Source organism: Mauremys mutica, chromosome 18 (genome assembly GCF_020497125.1).
Source record: "Mauremys mutica isolate MM-2020 ecotype Southern chromosome 18, ASM2049712v1, whole genome shotgun sequence".
In the NCBI taxonomy this organism is placed as follows: domain Eukaryota; kingdom Metazoa; phylum Chordata; order Testudines; family Geoemydidae; genus Mauremys; species Mauremys mutica.
The window spans coordinates 11,659,038-11,674,847 of NC_059089.1; the positions used below are offsets into that span (position 1 = coordinate 11,659,038).

Consider the following 15,810-nt stretch of genomic DNA (forward strand, 5'->3'; position numbering starts at 1 on the left):
CCCAGAGCCCAAGTTCTCTGCCACCCAGCACCCGCCTAAGCCCCAGTCTACTTTTGGATGCGCCCATGTATACACACTTACCAACTGCATAGCGGGCCCCAGACATGACATCAAATCAAAGCCCTCCTCCTGAATTTAGAAGAACTCCGCCGCTGGCCCCAAACAATCTGGCTCCGCCCCACCTCACCCCCAACACTCCATGTGGAACATCTCCCTTTCGTTGGTGTGTCTGGAGTGATGTCCCTGCTCAGTCAGGAATGAGACCGTGTCGCTAGCTTTAAATAAAGCTGGGTTTTATTTATTCTTAGAAGCATATTTTAAACATTTGTATAACATTCTCAATAAAATATCTGGGAAGAGGCAGGTTTGGATTCCCAAGGCAAGGCACTTTGGGAGGTCCCAAGTGGTTGAGACGGGACACCACCCATTTAAAAATAGAAAAAATGGCATCTAAAATACACATGAAAGTTGGAATGTATCTGTAGCAGAGGACAGGATTTGAAGGCTGGGCTCCTGGTCCATATTCTGCATTGAAGGTCTAAGCAGCTCATTCATGAGACTTTACACCAGGTGTTTCAACTGTACCTCATGTTTTAAACGTTACATCACCTGCATGCAACTTGTGTGTCTGCTGAGTCTATTCCCCAGCTAGCTACATGTCCCCAGTTCCCCTTAGCGTTAATGGAAGTCTGAGACACAGGTCACCTGTGGGAGGCATGGATGTCCCATTGCGTATTGGGTTATACACCTCCCCTAGTGTTCAGCTGAGTTCCTGGCTGGAGGTCCGACTCAATGCAATCGTACTTGGATTGTACCCGAGATGCCGGAGAGAGATCTGGAGAAACCCACTTCAGCAGCCTCAGCCATCCCCTGCGTTTGGCCAGGGAACATTTCTGCTTTCCTCACACCCCGACCTCCTGAAAAGGGCACCACGGAGAGCAGACGTCTGGCGAGCTGGGTTGTGCCCACACAGAGTTGTCATTTGACCATCTCCGCTGAAAGACCTTGGCTAACTCCATTGGAGCCTTTCTAGGAGCTTGGCCAGAGCAGGGCTGGAGCTGGATTCCAGTGCGCGCTTCCACCGGTCTTGCTTTGACAGAAAAACTACAGGGCTCCCCTCTCCTTCACTCTTGGTGCAAGGACAATAGGATCCACGTAACAGTCTCTGAGGGGCTGGCATTCCACAGCGACGCTTTCGCTTTAAGGTGACCTCATCCCAGAAGTTTATCTTGTTTGCACAAACCCCAAAGCCCAGTGGGGGCAGACAGAGCCAGTGACCTCCTATCTCTCCTCCCCTCCCACCCTGACAGGTGTTTCCAGGAGAACTTAACCCTTGCAATGCACCAAGAGCTAAGCCCACCACAAGGCACAGGCTTCTCACTGGGCACCATTAAGAGATCCCGTTGTCATGTCCCAGCAAAGTCAAATACCTCCAGGGGGTCAGGGTGGATTTAGCTGGCGTCCTGGGGTAGCACAGACTCAGAAAGGAACAGGGGAAATTTATTCCCAGCATGTTCTGTGTGCTGGAAAGAGCAGGTAATCTCAGCAGAGCTCTTCCAGAAGAGTTGGATGTGGGGGAGGGGAAGAGACTAACTAGGGACCCAGTGGGAAAATGAAAGCGAGACCCCTCCACACTCCCCCCCATATTTAGAGATTTTCCTGACTTGAGGGAAGGCATGCAGACAAGGTGCATCCTTTCCCTCCGCAGGAGCAGCTGTCTCTCTCCTGCCTAAGCCACACCTCCTGGGACAGGAAAAGTATCCCAGGCCAGTCCACCCTTAGTGCAATGAAATTCCCGATTGGGTTGGTGATTGCCAAGAGCTGAGCATAGTTGTATCAAGACCCCTTTTCCCCATTAAGGCACTTGTTTCTCTCACTACTATTAGGAGCTTTTCAACAACAACAACAGCCCAGCTCACCCCAAGCCACCTCCTACCCAGGAGGTGCTCAGCACTCCCCAAAAGCAAGCCCAATGAGCATAAGAGCCCTAAACACACCAGCACGTGCAGGAGGGAATCGCCGATTAGCAACCAGCCAGAGTCCTACAACGTCAGATGCTGAAGCCTCCTCCCTGCCAGCCTGCAGCCTCCTCTCCGGTGCAATGGGAGATCTCTCCCTCTGAACCATGCACCTAGATTTCTGGCCTTCTCTGGGACCTTTAATTCTCTCTGACCTTTAATTCTCTCCCTGCAAAGCCAACTTCCTCTCCGTTCCTGCCTGATAAGCTTCCGAAAACACTATTTCACTTACCCTGGCCTTCCAAGGAGGTTTCCGCTCTCTCCCCTGACCCTCTCCACATTTTAAGGAAAGGGAAGGAGACCGTCCATCAACAACATTCATGTGGCCATTAGCATTTGTAAACAAACCAGCTAAGCTTGTCGGGGACCATCTTTGGTAGGTTCGAGGCTGCAGGGGGCTTGCAAGGAAAGGGATGAGTGGTGGGGCCGCCTCTCACCGGGGCTTTGGAGAAACCACATACCAGAAGCAAGGGGAGGAAAGAAAAATACGTGGCTGGTTCTAAAGCTTCAGAGATGTATCGCAATAGCTATTTTTAACTGAACAAGGGAATCAAGCATCCACTAAAGGCTCCCAGGAGCAGAATGGCACTGGACAGCGTCAGTCATTTACAGCTCAATCTACGCATGACCAACGATCCTTGTCGTCTCTTTCCATGGCCACCAGTTCTCTCCCGCAAGCCCGGGGGTGAACTCTCAAGTTTATGTCGCAGTCCTAACCTGTGTGTATAACAGGGCAGGAGGGACGTGGAGGAGATGGTGATAGCGGAGAGGTATTTGTGGCTCCTTCCATCCCACCACTGACCCTGCAAGCGGACAATCTTTGGAGCCATCAGGGGAACCCACAATCAGACCAGCCCATGCGAGGAAGGCCCGGAGCAACAGAGTTCAGGCGCTGCCCTGAATTACCCACACCATCTAGTTCTATTTATTCTTCAGCGATGCACTAATGCGGCCAGAAACTAGGCAAGCAACAGCCCCATCCTCCGCCGTTGACTCTCCTTCTTTAGGGGCCAATCAGAAAAGACGGATTCCAGTTCGCTTGTGACTCATTGAACCCTCCCTCTGCCAGAGCGTGCGGCAAGACACGTTAAAGTCATGGCGCTGGCTTGAACAGTACTTCGTAGCAGACAAGGGGCATCCCATTGGCCATTTGGCTTGGGGGAGAGGTGCATCTCTCCGGGGGGTGGAGGGGTGTTCAGCATTCGCAAGGGCGGGTGGGGGGTGCACATTCTATCTCAGCCAGGCTCTTGCACGCGGGCTTGTTCGGAGGAGAAATGATGGATACTGGCAGGTGGCCTCTGACTGCAGCCGCCGTGTTTGACAAAGAAGCGTGGTGTGCAGCATTGACCTCTTTGGTTGGAATGAGAAGTATCAGACGAACGGAAGGGCTGGATTGTTGGAAGGGGAAGGGGAATCCCTACGAAACCCACCCCCCCAGGGCATCAGGCGCCCGCTGGCATACTCTGTGCAGATGTCCTGGGGAGCTCCTGCCTACGGGAAACCCCAGGCATTCCCACAGTCACACTCTTGTTAGCTGAGTAATGCAGTAAAGTGTCTCTTCAACAAAGGGAAAACAACAAAGGAAGACGGAGCAAGGTGTGCGTGTGCGGGTATCCTATACCGAGCCAGAGTCCTGGGAGGAGGGGCAATGGCGTGGCCAGCGTGGCGGCTTGGTTCTGGCCAGCACACAGCGCCCCTTTAAGTGGGTGTGCAGTTTAGGAGATCTTACACCTCGGTGGCTCTCCCCACCCCCTTCCCTGGGACGCTGGTGTCCGAAGCCGAGTCTGCTTCAGAAACTGGGAATGTAACAGCTACCAGTGCCAGCGACTGGCCCAGCCTACGAGCCCCCCTGCTCCCCTGGGACGCTGACTCCAGTCCACCTTTGGCACACCGTGTACACAGCCAGAAGGGATCTCGACCGGGGTGGGGCTGACCTAGAACTGAGTCTGCACCCCCTCGCTGTTCTCCGTGGTCCCCGCGCTGTTCTCCGTGGTCCCCGCGCTGTTCTCCGTGGTCCCCGCGCTGGTCCCGGTGGCCGGCTGGCCAGGCTCCACCTTCTCCGCATGGGCCTGGGTAGACACCTCTTCCCCCGTCTCCTTGTCGTTGGGTTTGTGGCGGTTCACTTCAGCTCCCCCCTCAGCGAGCAATGAGGCAGTTGTCAGGGCAGGCGGCTGGGCTGGAGCGGTGGGCACAGCTGGCTTGGCTTCCTGCTCCTCCACCCCCGGGTTCGCTAGGCCTGGGGAGCCGGCGTCATGCTGGGCGGAGTGTTCCAAGGAGCCAGGGCCTTCCTCGGCCTTCTGGGCAGCTCGCTCCACCCCGCGCTCCTCAGAGCTGCCGCTCTGCTGGACTATCGTACCATTCGTCAGCGATTCCTTTGCCTCCTCTCTTGCCGGGACCGGGGTCTCCACAGAGAACTCCTTCACCAGCATCCCCCGGATCCCCTGCACGCTGTCAGGAGAACCCGGTGAAGCAAGGGCAGGGCAGGCCTCCAGCTCCTCCGACCCAGGCTCTTCCTGGGAGACCTGGTGCATCAGCACCTCCGCCCCGGCCTCGTAGGGCAGGGCTCCCTCGTCGTCATGGAGGACCGACACCACCTGCCTGGCTCTGCGGTGCTTCTCGGCGGATGGGTCCGAGTCCGGCTGGCTGCCGAACTCCTCTCCCCAGTCGATGGGCAGCCCCTCGCCCAGCAGGTGCAGGTTGGGGTCGCTGTTGTGCATGACCATGCTGTCCCGGTACAGGTTGTGCTTCCTCTGCACTGCTGCCTCCTTCACAGCTGGAAAGGCAAAGACAGGGAGGTCAGGACAGGACAGGTGTCTATTTACATGTCAGTAGCACCCACAGGCCTCATTCGAGATGGAGAACTCACCATGCTCGGCAAGACCTGGGCCCAGCCGGCCTTCCTAGGATTCAGAGCAAAGCACATGCAACGAGCCGGGAGGGAGAGAACCTTACAGTCCAATCTATACCCTGGCTTAATTCTCATGCTCACGTAGTCTCCATCCACGCCTCAGCCAGGGCCTCCTTGATCGGCTAAATTCCTACTTCTGCCCTGGCGGTGCTGGGCGGGAGGGTCCCGGAGAAGGAATTTGGCGAAGGAGGGAATGGCAGACGAGCAGGGCACTCCATGCCAAAGGGACAACGTGGAAGGACACAGGGAGGGGTCTGCAGCTGACAGATGGACCAAGCTGAGGGGAGCGCGATGCAGTAGGAGGATAATAGGGGAGGGCAGAATCGCGAAGGGCCTCGGCAGGGAGGACAGGAAGCCTGAACTTGATGCGGTGGAGAAAATCCAAGAGGGGGTGATGCAGGCGGAGTGATAGGAGCGGAAGATGATCTAAGTCGATGCTCTTCGCATGGACGGGAAGGGCTGTGATGTGAGTGTTGGGGAGGCGGGGGAAGCAGGAGTTAACGGTAATCAAGACAGCAGATGACGCAGGTGGGGGTGAGAGGCTGGGCTGTCTGGATAGAGGGGAAAAGGACAGATCCGAGAGAAGTTACGAAGGTGGAAGCAGTGAGGTTTGGACCCAGCTTAGGTGTGTGGCACAAGCAGGCAGAGTCAAAGCAGGCCGCTGGGCTACGGAACGGAGACCCATGGAGGAAAGCGTTTAGGTGACAGTGCAGAGTGCACATACGCCCTCTCCACCATCACCTAGACTCTGGATCCGGAGCAGGGTGGCAAAGTGCTGCAGGAGGAGATGCTCCAGGGGTTAGCTTGAGATGGCTCCCATCGCTGTAATGCCCGGAGCCTCCCCATGGCTAGTGGGTGGACATGCGCATCCAGTCTTCGGCAGCCAGCCCCCTTAGCAGCAGTGTCCCTCAGTGAGCAGAAGGGGAGTGGGAGGATTCGCTCAGCATCTCCTGCCCGTTACTGCAACAGTTACAGGCTTGCATAGGCCCCTTCCCAGAACAGTGTAGGACCGAGCATGCACCCCTCCCTCCCTCCCACCCAAACCCGGGCAGCCCTCACCCTGCATGATGTCCTTCATGACCGACTGCAGCACGACCTCCTCGTACGTGTTCTCCACCAGGATGAAGCTGTCGAAGTCCTCGAAGATCAGTTCCTGGAACTTTGGTAACTCCTGCCGGAAGGAGAAGGCAGATTTCACCTAGCTGGCAGAGATATCCCAAGACCCCCTAGCTGCCCTGGGGCTTTCCAAAGACAACGTGCCTTTGAGAGGCAGAGAGCTACCCCTTCCCACAAAACCATGGGCACCACTGTTGAGCCAGGGACGCCACTGGTTATGGGCCATCTAGCCAGAGGAGTTATACGCCAAGTTGAGGTTAAACATAGACCCAGAGGGGTGAGGAATTTCAAGATCAGGATGTTACAAAGAGAGATTAAGTCTTTGTACACGCACTGGGCCCAATTTTTCATATGCACCAAGGCGATTTTACACCACTGGCAACGTCAAGCAACACTGGCGCCCTAATGGGTCCAGAGTGGTGTAAAGGGGCCTTGGTGTAAATGAGAATCAGACCCATACTCCACGGTTGTGGACGAGGAGTGGGGTGATGGGTGATGGTAGGGGGGCTTCATACACCGAGTTTGATGACTCAGCCAGGTTTTTGAAACGTGCCACCAACCCATGCCCGCGGGGCTGCTCAGGCTCTTACCGCCTTGCAGGTTGGCGCCAGCTTCTTCAGCAGGAAGGGGATGGTGATCTGGAGCAGGGCTTCCCGGAAGAACTTCTTGCGCACGGTGCTGCTGTCGTAGTCGTATTTCTGCGGGACGAGGGGCGCATCGGGGGAGAGGTTAACAAACCTATGGCACCTCGCAGGGGAGGAGATTCCAGAGGAGCGGGCCATTCAGAGGAAGAGGAAAACGTGCAGCTTTCCTGCCATTTTATTCAACAATCCCTTCGACAGGAACCGATTTACACAAGGGGATTTACTGAAGTGTATTCAGTATCCAACACCAGCCCCTTCCCTGGGCTCAGGAGGCAGCGTGGTCTAGGGGACAGGTCACTGGACAGATTCTGATGACCTGGGCTCTATTCCTGGCTCTGATCTGCTGTGGGGCAAGTCACTTCACCTCCCTGTGCCCGATCTCCACTGGGTTCTAGGAACGACTGTGATACCTCTTGATACTCGGTCCATTTAAAGTTACAAATGCCGAGCATTGTTCTACACAGTGCACTCACTCCTACCCTTACCTGCCCCACGGCAGGCACCCAGCATGCCTGGGCTTCCAACAGAAGCTGCAGGCGCTTTCTTTGTGGCAGAGGTTTCTCTCCTGTCTAGCATCCCGAGTCCTTATCGGTGCAGCATGGGCGAGTTAAAATGCCCAACACCTTCACGTTCCGGAGACAGCTGACCTTGCGTGCTCAGGAGCACGCAGCTGCTTTGCGGGCTGCCTTACCTTGAGCACCCGTTCGAGGATCCGCTGGATTGACTTGCACAGCTCCTCCTTGCCTAGCATCTTCGCCAGCTCCTGGTGCAGGAGCGTCCCGAACGTGTGAACGGCATCGTCCATTTGCTACAATGAGAAGCATCATCAGACGGTGTCCCAAAAGGAGGCCAAAAGACCACGGCACCTTAGGCTGGCTCATGTAGGACATCCAGCAAAGCAATGATGGCAAGGGATGAGCAGAGCAGGCACGGTAACGCACCGCCACATGGAGACGGGTCATGGGCATCTCCTCTATTCCTGAACCTGCACCAGGACAGACGACAGGCCCGGTCCCCACTCATGCTCTGCACCCAGTCAGGATTTTGAAAGCACCAAGTTAACCTGCATAAAGATGTTTTCTTTCCCACCACTAGAGGGCACTCGCAGCACATTTCCCCAAAAAGAGCTGCAATGGCGCATGGGATATCAGTACGCAAACTCCTCCTCCCCCTTATGTGACGGGTCTTGTCCAGACTGGCCCCTGGATACTCCTCCGGGAGCTGCATAACAACCAGGCTCCTAAACCAGCTGTGCCAGGCTGAATGGGATGCGAGTGATGGAGGTGGGAGCATGACAGTTCTAGAACGTCTCCCAGTTCTCTAGAGGTGCCAGAAAACCTGGTGGAAAGTTCCACTGGCTCATAGCTCGTACACAGCTAATAGAGGCTGGTTTCCTTGACCCTGCACCGGAGCATATAGACTATTGCCTGTGGGAGACTCTTCAACGTAAGGGGGAAGAAGAATTAAATCAGCGTAGCCCAGGCCTGGCCTCTCATCCTGCCACCAGCACGACAGCGTTGGATGTATACGAGGTCTCCCTGTCCCATGAGGTTGTTCATACGCATACGTTCCCTCCCAGTGAGACACTGAATTGTTCACAGGCACCAGCGCAGTGTCGCAACATGCAGGGTCAATCGTTTGTCCCCAAGAAAGGGAAAGGGTGGAGTCAGGACGAGGCCAGGGAGGCGCGAGCACCCACCGGTGCCGGGGAAAGTTGGCGCCTATGCCACAGAGCCTGGTGGCTGGGCCAAAGACGGCTCCCCATGGGGCAGTGAGCATAAGGGCTGATCACCCCTTGAGTTTGGCTATTAATATTAACACGCTACCTGTCTCATGAGGATCTGGGCCCTCTGCTTGAACACGGAGGCACTGGAGACGTCAAACCTCTGTTGAAGCCCCTCCAGTTTCAGCTGGTCCATCTTCTCATAGCAGGACTGCATCTTGACAGGGTGGAAGGCCAGCTGGGAGAGCTTTTCCATGTACTGAAGGGCAAGGAGTCACACACACAACTCACTGGCTGTACAGAGAGAGCACCCTGCCTCCCGCCCACTCCCCAGGCCTGCTGAGACCTGGCATCAGACTGGAGACCAAGCTTCCAGGGAGCAGAGGATGCACAGCCCAGAAATCGGAATCCTTCCACAACTGCACCCATTTAATCTGGGTCACAAAGACAAGAACATCTCCAAGTGTCTGGGTCCCCGCACCGCCAGGTTGCACACAGACATGGGTGAGCCTGGTGCAGGAAGATCACCTGCTGTAGGTCAATCACGGGTCTCTACTGTTAGTGCAGGGTGGGCGGCAGGCGTGTGACCACCTGGGGCTGCTCTGGCTGGATCCAGAGGGACCCGGCAGGTGAAATTGGATGCCCTGGATTTTGTTAAGACTGACTCGTCGCCCAGGGCTCAGGAGGAGAGCTGGGAATTCAGTTCCCACCTTAAGTGGATTGTTCCAGCTTCTGCCAGAACACCAAAGGAACCTATGGATCTAGTTGGACCAGGACTGGTGCTGCCCAAGGAAGCCCTGGGCCGCCTACGGTCTGTGGCTTCCAGCTCAGAGGGGAGCACAGGCCTGCCAGCTCGGATGTGAGCAGACTAGGGGCAGGGCCATAGGTTTATTCTCAGCATGCAGCTCCAGCCTTACTCAGGACAACGGGGGGTGGAAACTGCGCTCCCTGCCTGGCCAGGCTTCCCCTGGGTACACACAAGGCTGATACTCTGCCTCCTCCTAGATTCAGGTGTGTGGGGGGGGGAATTAGAAGCCACACTTCAAGCTGCCCATTCACACAGCCCAGTGCCCTCCGCCCATGGCAACCTGCAGCAGCTACGGAGTCCATCCCCCTGGGCCTTCCAGCCCATCCTGCTAGGCCAGCAATGGGAACCGATGCAACCTTCTCCAGGGGCCTTACCTCTCCCAGCTTCTCCATCCCGCTCTCGTTGATTACGTTCATGTTCATGTCCGTGACCTCCTTGAAGAACACTTCCCGGACTTCGGCAAAACCCTGGCTTGTGGGAATCATCAGCGCCTCCAGGATGGAAGGGATATAGGGCTGCACATGGTTTCGGACACAGATCTCTGCTTTGGGCAGCACAAAGGCTGGACGAGGAAGAGGCAGGCAGACAATGAGCAGGGGACGGCTCCCACTCTGCCCACCTTCCTCGCTGAGCTTTGGAGCCACCTGGAAGCCCAGCATGGTGCTCCAGCTCCTAGACTACGCCCTAGGGAAGGACAGGAGTTGCTCTGCTCCACCCCTTCCAGGTGGGGGCCAAGAGGATAGAGATGGAGCTAGATACATTTATAAACGGGATGACAGAGTTGCTCAACATAGCAGGGGACTAGACTTGAAGACCCACAAGGTCCCTTCCCATCTTACGTCTGATCAGCCTGTCTGCTACGCTTGGCAGAACTTGAATGACGATCTTCCAAGCATAGGCGCTAACTTCTCCTGGCACCGGTGGGTGCTTGACCCCCCTTCCCCCGACTCCATCCCTGCCCCGTGCCCTCCCACCCCCATTCTAACCCCTTCCCCAAATCCCTGCCCTGCCTCCTCCCCTGAGCGCGCCACGTTCCCGCCGTGTTCCCGCTCCTCCCCCTTCCCTCCCACAGCTTGTTACAGTTTTGCGGCAGCAAGCGCTGGTCAGAGAAGTGGGGACATGACGCGCTCAGGGGAGGAGGTGGCGGAGTGGTGGTGAGCTGGGGCGGGGAGCTTGGCTGCCGGTGGGTGCAGAGTACCCACCAATTTTTCCACATGGGTGCTCCAGCCCCGGAGCACCCACACAGTCGGCGCCTATGCCTCCAAGAAAAACCCGTGGGGGTGCAGAGAGTGCTACTGGGAATTCAGTAGGCGGCACTCCTGAGTCAGTACTGATCCCGTCCTTCCCCCGTATGGAGTATGGGACCAGTGTGCTGCCAGAGATGTTGGCTTTTGTATGAGCTCCTGATACCACAGAGCTTCCTACAAACAGGAGAGCTGGTCAAATTCCAGTCTGAGGAGCTATATTCCATTGCTGTCAGCCCTGCCCCTGCCCTGCCGTGGGATGCTTCACCTCCTGCCCAGCACTGTGGTACGTTAGCAGACGCCACGTTCCACCTCAGCTGGCGAGAGTGTAACAGTGCAGACTTAGACCGTAATACTTGGGATCCTTCAGGATAGAAGGAGCTATGCAGGGTGACCACCTCTGCTGGAGGGAAATAAGGGAAAACCACATGAAAAACAAGCGACACCGCTTTATCTGAAGGGACATTTTAGGGAAAACACCATTTCCCTTGGCACATCATGTATTTCCTCCTCATGTGCACATTTCTCCTGCCCTCCAGCACACAATGCAATTAGCATTAGCTTCAATTCCATGCTTTAAATAAGGGACGGGTGATCATCTTAGGGACAAATCAAAGACATAAGGGACGGTGCCTTCAAATAAAGCGAGGCTGCAGTTACGTGAACTACAGGACAGCTCCAGCACTTGGCCTCTTCACGCCCGGGTCAGGTTTCTGGCTCCCAGCCCCAGGACAGCACGGCCGTTTGGAACGTCAGGATTCTGACTAACCCAGTACAATGGGCTATTGCTGGGGGTAGTTGTTCGGGCTCAGGCTCGGAAACCCAGACCCCTCCTTAGGCATCAGATCCCGAGCCTGAACATCTGCACAGCTACTTCTAGTGCCACTGGTGAGGCCAAGTCTGCAGATCTGGGTTCCGAGACTTAGTGCCGCGGGTGAATTTTTTTTTTTTTTTGCCATGTAGACATACCCAAAGGGGCAACACGTTTCCTACCTCGGATTTTGCTGGCTAAGTGTTCCTTTGATGTGATGATCTGGTCCATGTCCGTGCGAATGGTGCTCTCCATTCTGGGACGCTCCAGCTCACATTTTGTCACCACCGCATCATAGTGCGCCTTTATCTGGTCATAGGCGAGCCTGTAGACAGCATCCGAGATCTAGAGGAGGAAGAGGAACAGCATCTTCAGCATCCTGATCCCAGGGGACGTCTGAGGCTGTGTTGCCATCTGACCTTGGTGAGCCCAGGACTCTTCCTGACCTCTGTCTGCAAGGCAGCCTGCCATCTCTCCGCACGCCCCGTGGCTGAGTGCTCCCCAACCATGGATATGCAGGGACGTCTGGCAATAAGCTTTCTACAGCATGCCCAGGAATTGTGTCTGCAGCAGCCATTAGATCCCCTAACAAGGAAAGGCCTGGCTATTTGAGATCTGCCTAGCAAGTCTTGTCACAGCGCGGTGCCTGGTCAGTACATCTCAGGAGTCGCCGCTTCCTGATGCCAGCACGAGCAACGGACTCCATCCAATTCTGAGTGTTGTTCACTCCCACCCACTCATTTCTCTTTTTAAAAACAGCTGACCTGAGTTTTTTTTTCCTTTTCTACTGTACGCTTGTGGTGATTTACACTGGAATCTGTGCAGACGTCTGCTGTGCACCACTGCGTTCAAATGGCAGCACTCCACCGGGATCCATGCTAGCAGATCTCAGGGCAGCAGCAAAGTCTAGGACTGTAGTTCCTGAGGTTCACGTCCCTGGGGGTGCTTTATTTATACATATTTTTGTCACCACCGCATCATAGTGCGCCTTTATCTGGTCATAGGCGAGCCTGTATGTGCTACTGTATGTACAAGTTATTAATTTGTGGCGTTTGGAGGAGCCTTCTGCCTAGAATTCTGTCATGCTATTATTTAGCACCTCCAGTCTTGACAATCATAGAATCATGGAAACGCTGGGCTGGAAGGGACCTTGACAGATCGTCAAGTCCAAGCCCCCTGCACCGAAGCAGGACCAAGTAAACTAAGACCAGCCCTAACAGGTGTGTTTGTCCAGCCTGTTCTTAAAAGCCTCCAATGACGGGGATTCCACCACCTCCCTTGGAAGCCTCGTCCAGAGCTTAACTATCCTTAGAGGTAGAAAGATTTCTAACACGAAATCTCCCTTGCTGCAGATTCAGCCCATTATTTCTTGTCCTACCTTCTGTGGCAGTGGAGAACAGATGATCCCCGTCCTCTTTATAACAGCCCTTAACATATTTGAAGGTCTCTCTGGTCCAGACTAAACATGCCCGGTCTTTTTTTAAACCTTTCCTCATAGGTCAGGTTTTCTAAGCCTCTGACCATTTTTGTAGCTCTCCTCTGGACTCTCTCCAATTTGTCCACAGCTTTCCTAAAGTGCGACCCCCCAGAACTGGATGCAGTACCCAGCTAAGGCCTCGCCAGCGTCGAGCGGGACAAATACCTCCCCATCAGGAGGAAATACTCAGCCCTTCCTGAAAGCCAGGTCCCTTTAAAGTGTCAAGTTGTGCGCCCAAAATCAGTCACTTAGGCCAAAGTTTACACAAGGTGTTAGTGGCGGAGGCAGGAACTGAACTCTGATCTCTTGAGTACCATTCCAATGTCTTAATGGACAAGGTCCCCCTTCCTCCCTAGGGCCTGTCTCATCCTCCTGCTCCTTTCATGGGAGCAGCAAAAGCCCTTCCCCACCTTGGATTATTACAATGAAATAAGAATCCAATTTGATCCTCAGGATTTATGCTGGAAATCTGCAATCTTCCCCTTGGCCCTGGAGGACAGACTGGTTCCCAGTCTATTTTGCTTCCCCTCTCTCATGCATTAGCTCAGGGCTGCAGCGTCTGGGTGGTTATGGCTAAGGGGCACTGTTTGTTTGTTTAAAGGAGGTTTCAAGTGGAATTTTATAGAGAGTGTCTCATGGAAACATTTCTATTGCTCTCAAAAGTTTTAGAACAAGCTTGTTTGTATAAAACCATAGGTTCAGGCCAGATTTAGCCTGTGTTGGTCTAAAAATGGTTTGCTAAATATAATTGGGACGAGCCACGCTGCTGGCTTAGCTGTGGCTGGGTGTTTGCTAGGGTGTACTTCCCTCCCCGCGGGGGTGGCCAGCACCACAGAAGCCGCATGTTCTGCACCCAACCAACAGAAGGTAAGTGGGAGGTTGAGAAATAGGCAGTTTACACCTATGATGGGGAGCTTGATAAAACCAGCAGAGAGGCATACGGACCGCTTGTTTCCCTGCGCCCTCGGGGAGAAGGGGGTGAATCGGGGAGGTGACTCACACAAGCCAGCAGGAAGCAGAGTCAAGGCACCACACCCAAGGCAAGGGGACCCATTCCAAAAGCTGTCAGAATCCAGTCCTGGATTTCCCAGCAGCCAGCACCAATTTCTGGAGTGTGTCATCCATACAGGAACATTTCAACCAGTGCATGCAAATGGGTATGATTTCACCCCACGCCGCCCTCGCAGGGCCCTGGCCTCTTACCACCGCTTCCTTCCCCCCCTCAAACACACACACACACACACACACACACACACACGCAGGCAACCTATGGCATTGATTTTCAGTGGCACTCACACTGCCCGGGTCCTGGCCACCGGTCCAGGGGGCTCTGCATTTTAATTTAATTTTAAATGAAGCTTCTTAAACTTTTTAAAAGCCTTATTTACTTTACATGCAACAATAGTTTAGTTCTATATTACAGACTTATAGAAAGAGACCTTCTAAAAACGTTAAAATGTCTGACTGGCATGTGAAACCTTAAATCAGAGTGAATAAATGAAGACTCGGCACAGCACTGCTGAAAGGTTGCCGACCCCTGCACTAACCTGTATCCAGACTCTCTGCCTCTCCTGGGCCTTGCCCTTCAGCTTGGGGCCGATCATGGTTTTCAGTTCTGGGACCAGTTCCTCCATCACCAGATTGCTCAAGACCTAGAGGAGCAGAGTGAGGAAGCCGTTAGTGACTAGATCTCACATGGCTGTTAGCTGTCCTTCCATGCTGGGCTCTCTGCTCTCCCCGCGTCCCGACCCATCTTCTTCCTCACAGGCTGCCCGGTCGTTCCCAGCCAGGAATTTCCTCCTTCCCCACCCCATGATACGCAGCTCCAGACTCTTACGTGACACCTTCCCCTGTGCACCTAACGCTTTGTTCCGTGGCTATGGTACTTCCATCTAGATCGACGCCCACCATGAGGGCTCTTGGCCTGAAACGCTCTCTCCAGAACACATGCTAACAGCCTCCCTCCAGCAGTTGGGAAGCGCTGATGAAGTGCTCCTTACAAATTGTTTTCTAGTGAAGAGAGCCCCTTTGGGCCACAAATCCTTTTCCGATGCCCTAGCGGCATCCGGGCCCCGTGTCCCGACAGAGCATAGGGAACAGGTTCTGTACGGGGAGTTGCTTCCTTCTCCCACACAAGGGTCTTCCGTGGCTCAGGAGGGGCACACTGTGCCGCTCAAATCTTCTCATAAAGGACGGCCAGGAGCGGTGCCTGTGTGCTGGGAGGGGTGAAGCAAGGGGGTGTCAAGGGAGAGAGGAGGGGCGCAGGAGCATTTGGGGTACCAATCCCTTGCCGTCAAGCATGCAATCTTTCTTCCCACAAGCTTACCCTCCATGCCAACTCAGCCCCAAAAGCCAGGTCTTCATGGAGAGCCAGATGCAGCATCTGAGCAGCATTTCTTGGGGAAGGACATAGGCAGTAAACTCCCCCATCAAGATACCAGCTTGGGCACAAGCTTTTCTTCCCAAGTTAAGCGTCACTCTTCATGTCTGGGGAAGGTTGGGGAGTGGGGGTGTCACTTTTTAAAAAGATGGCTACAGCCGATCTTCCTAAGGATGTTTCCTCCCTTTAGGGGGTCACTAGGAGCCCAAAATGCAGCCCTGTCTGTGGAAAGGTTGGGCAGGGCACGTGAAGGCATTCAGCATCCCGCAGGAGCTCCCCAACCAGCAGACGCCGTGCCACGGCAGCTCGGTGGTGGAATGCGTTCATCCCTCCCTCACGCCAATACAGAAAGAGAAGTGTCTACGAGAGGGAAGACACGTTTGCAAGCTGGGCTGGAGATCAAACGGGGAACAGGCTGCAGTGGGCCTCCAGGCATCCAACAGCACCAGGCAGAGGTGGAGGAAGGACCAGGAGCTGCCAGTGACCTCCACCCTAGCATAACACCCACTCGGCAGTGACACGGGGCTGGCACGTAAGCAGCATGCACGTCCCAGGCTTCCCCCCAGCCCTCCCAGGAATGGCGCCATTTTCCCCAGCCTGGAGGGTGACATGACTAAGCCAGCTCTCCCCAAGAGACCAGCTGCCAGAGCAAAGGCACAACGGTTTATCCCTTCGGGGGGA

General features: G+C 54.9%; 1 protein-coding gene across 1 annotated transcript in view; it reads right to left on the minus strand.

The window, feature by feature from the left end:
* Window positions 1-272: 272 nt before the first annotated feature.
* NIBAN2 (niban apoptosis regulator 2) overlaps window positions 273-15,810 on the minus strand; it is a 100,489-nt gene continuing 84,951 nt past the window's right edge. The window contains exons 7-14 of the mRNA XM_044992404.1: window positions 14,297-14,401; window positions 11,455-11,617; window positions 9,592-9,779; window positions 8,513-8,668; window positions 7,378-7,494; window positions 6,633-6,740; window positions 5,986-6,097; window positions 273-4,791 (exon numbers count right to left, since the gene is read on the minus strand). Of these exons, the coding sequence (XP_044848339.1) occupies window positions 3,953-4,791; window positions 5,986-6,097; window positions 6,633-6,740; window positions 7,378-7,494; window positions 8,513-8,668; window positions 9,592-9,779; window positions 11,455-11,617; window positions 14,297-14,401 (1,788 nt within the window). The 3' untranslated portion in view covers window positions 273-3,952. The remainder of the gene's footprint in view (window positions 4,792-5,985; window positions 6,098-6,632; window positions 6,741-7,377; window positions 7,495-8,512; window positions 8,669-9,591; window positions 9,780-11,454; window positions 11,618-14,296; window positions 14,402-15,810) is intronic.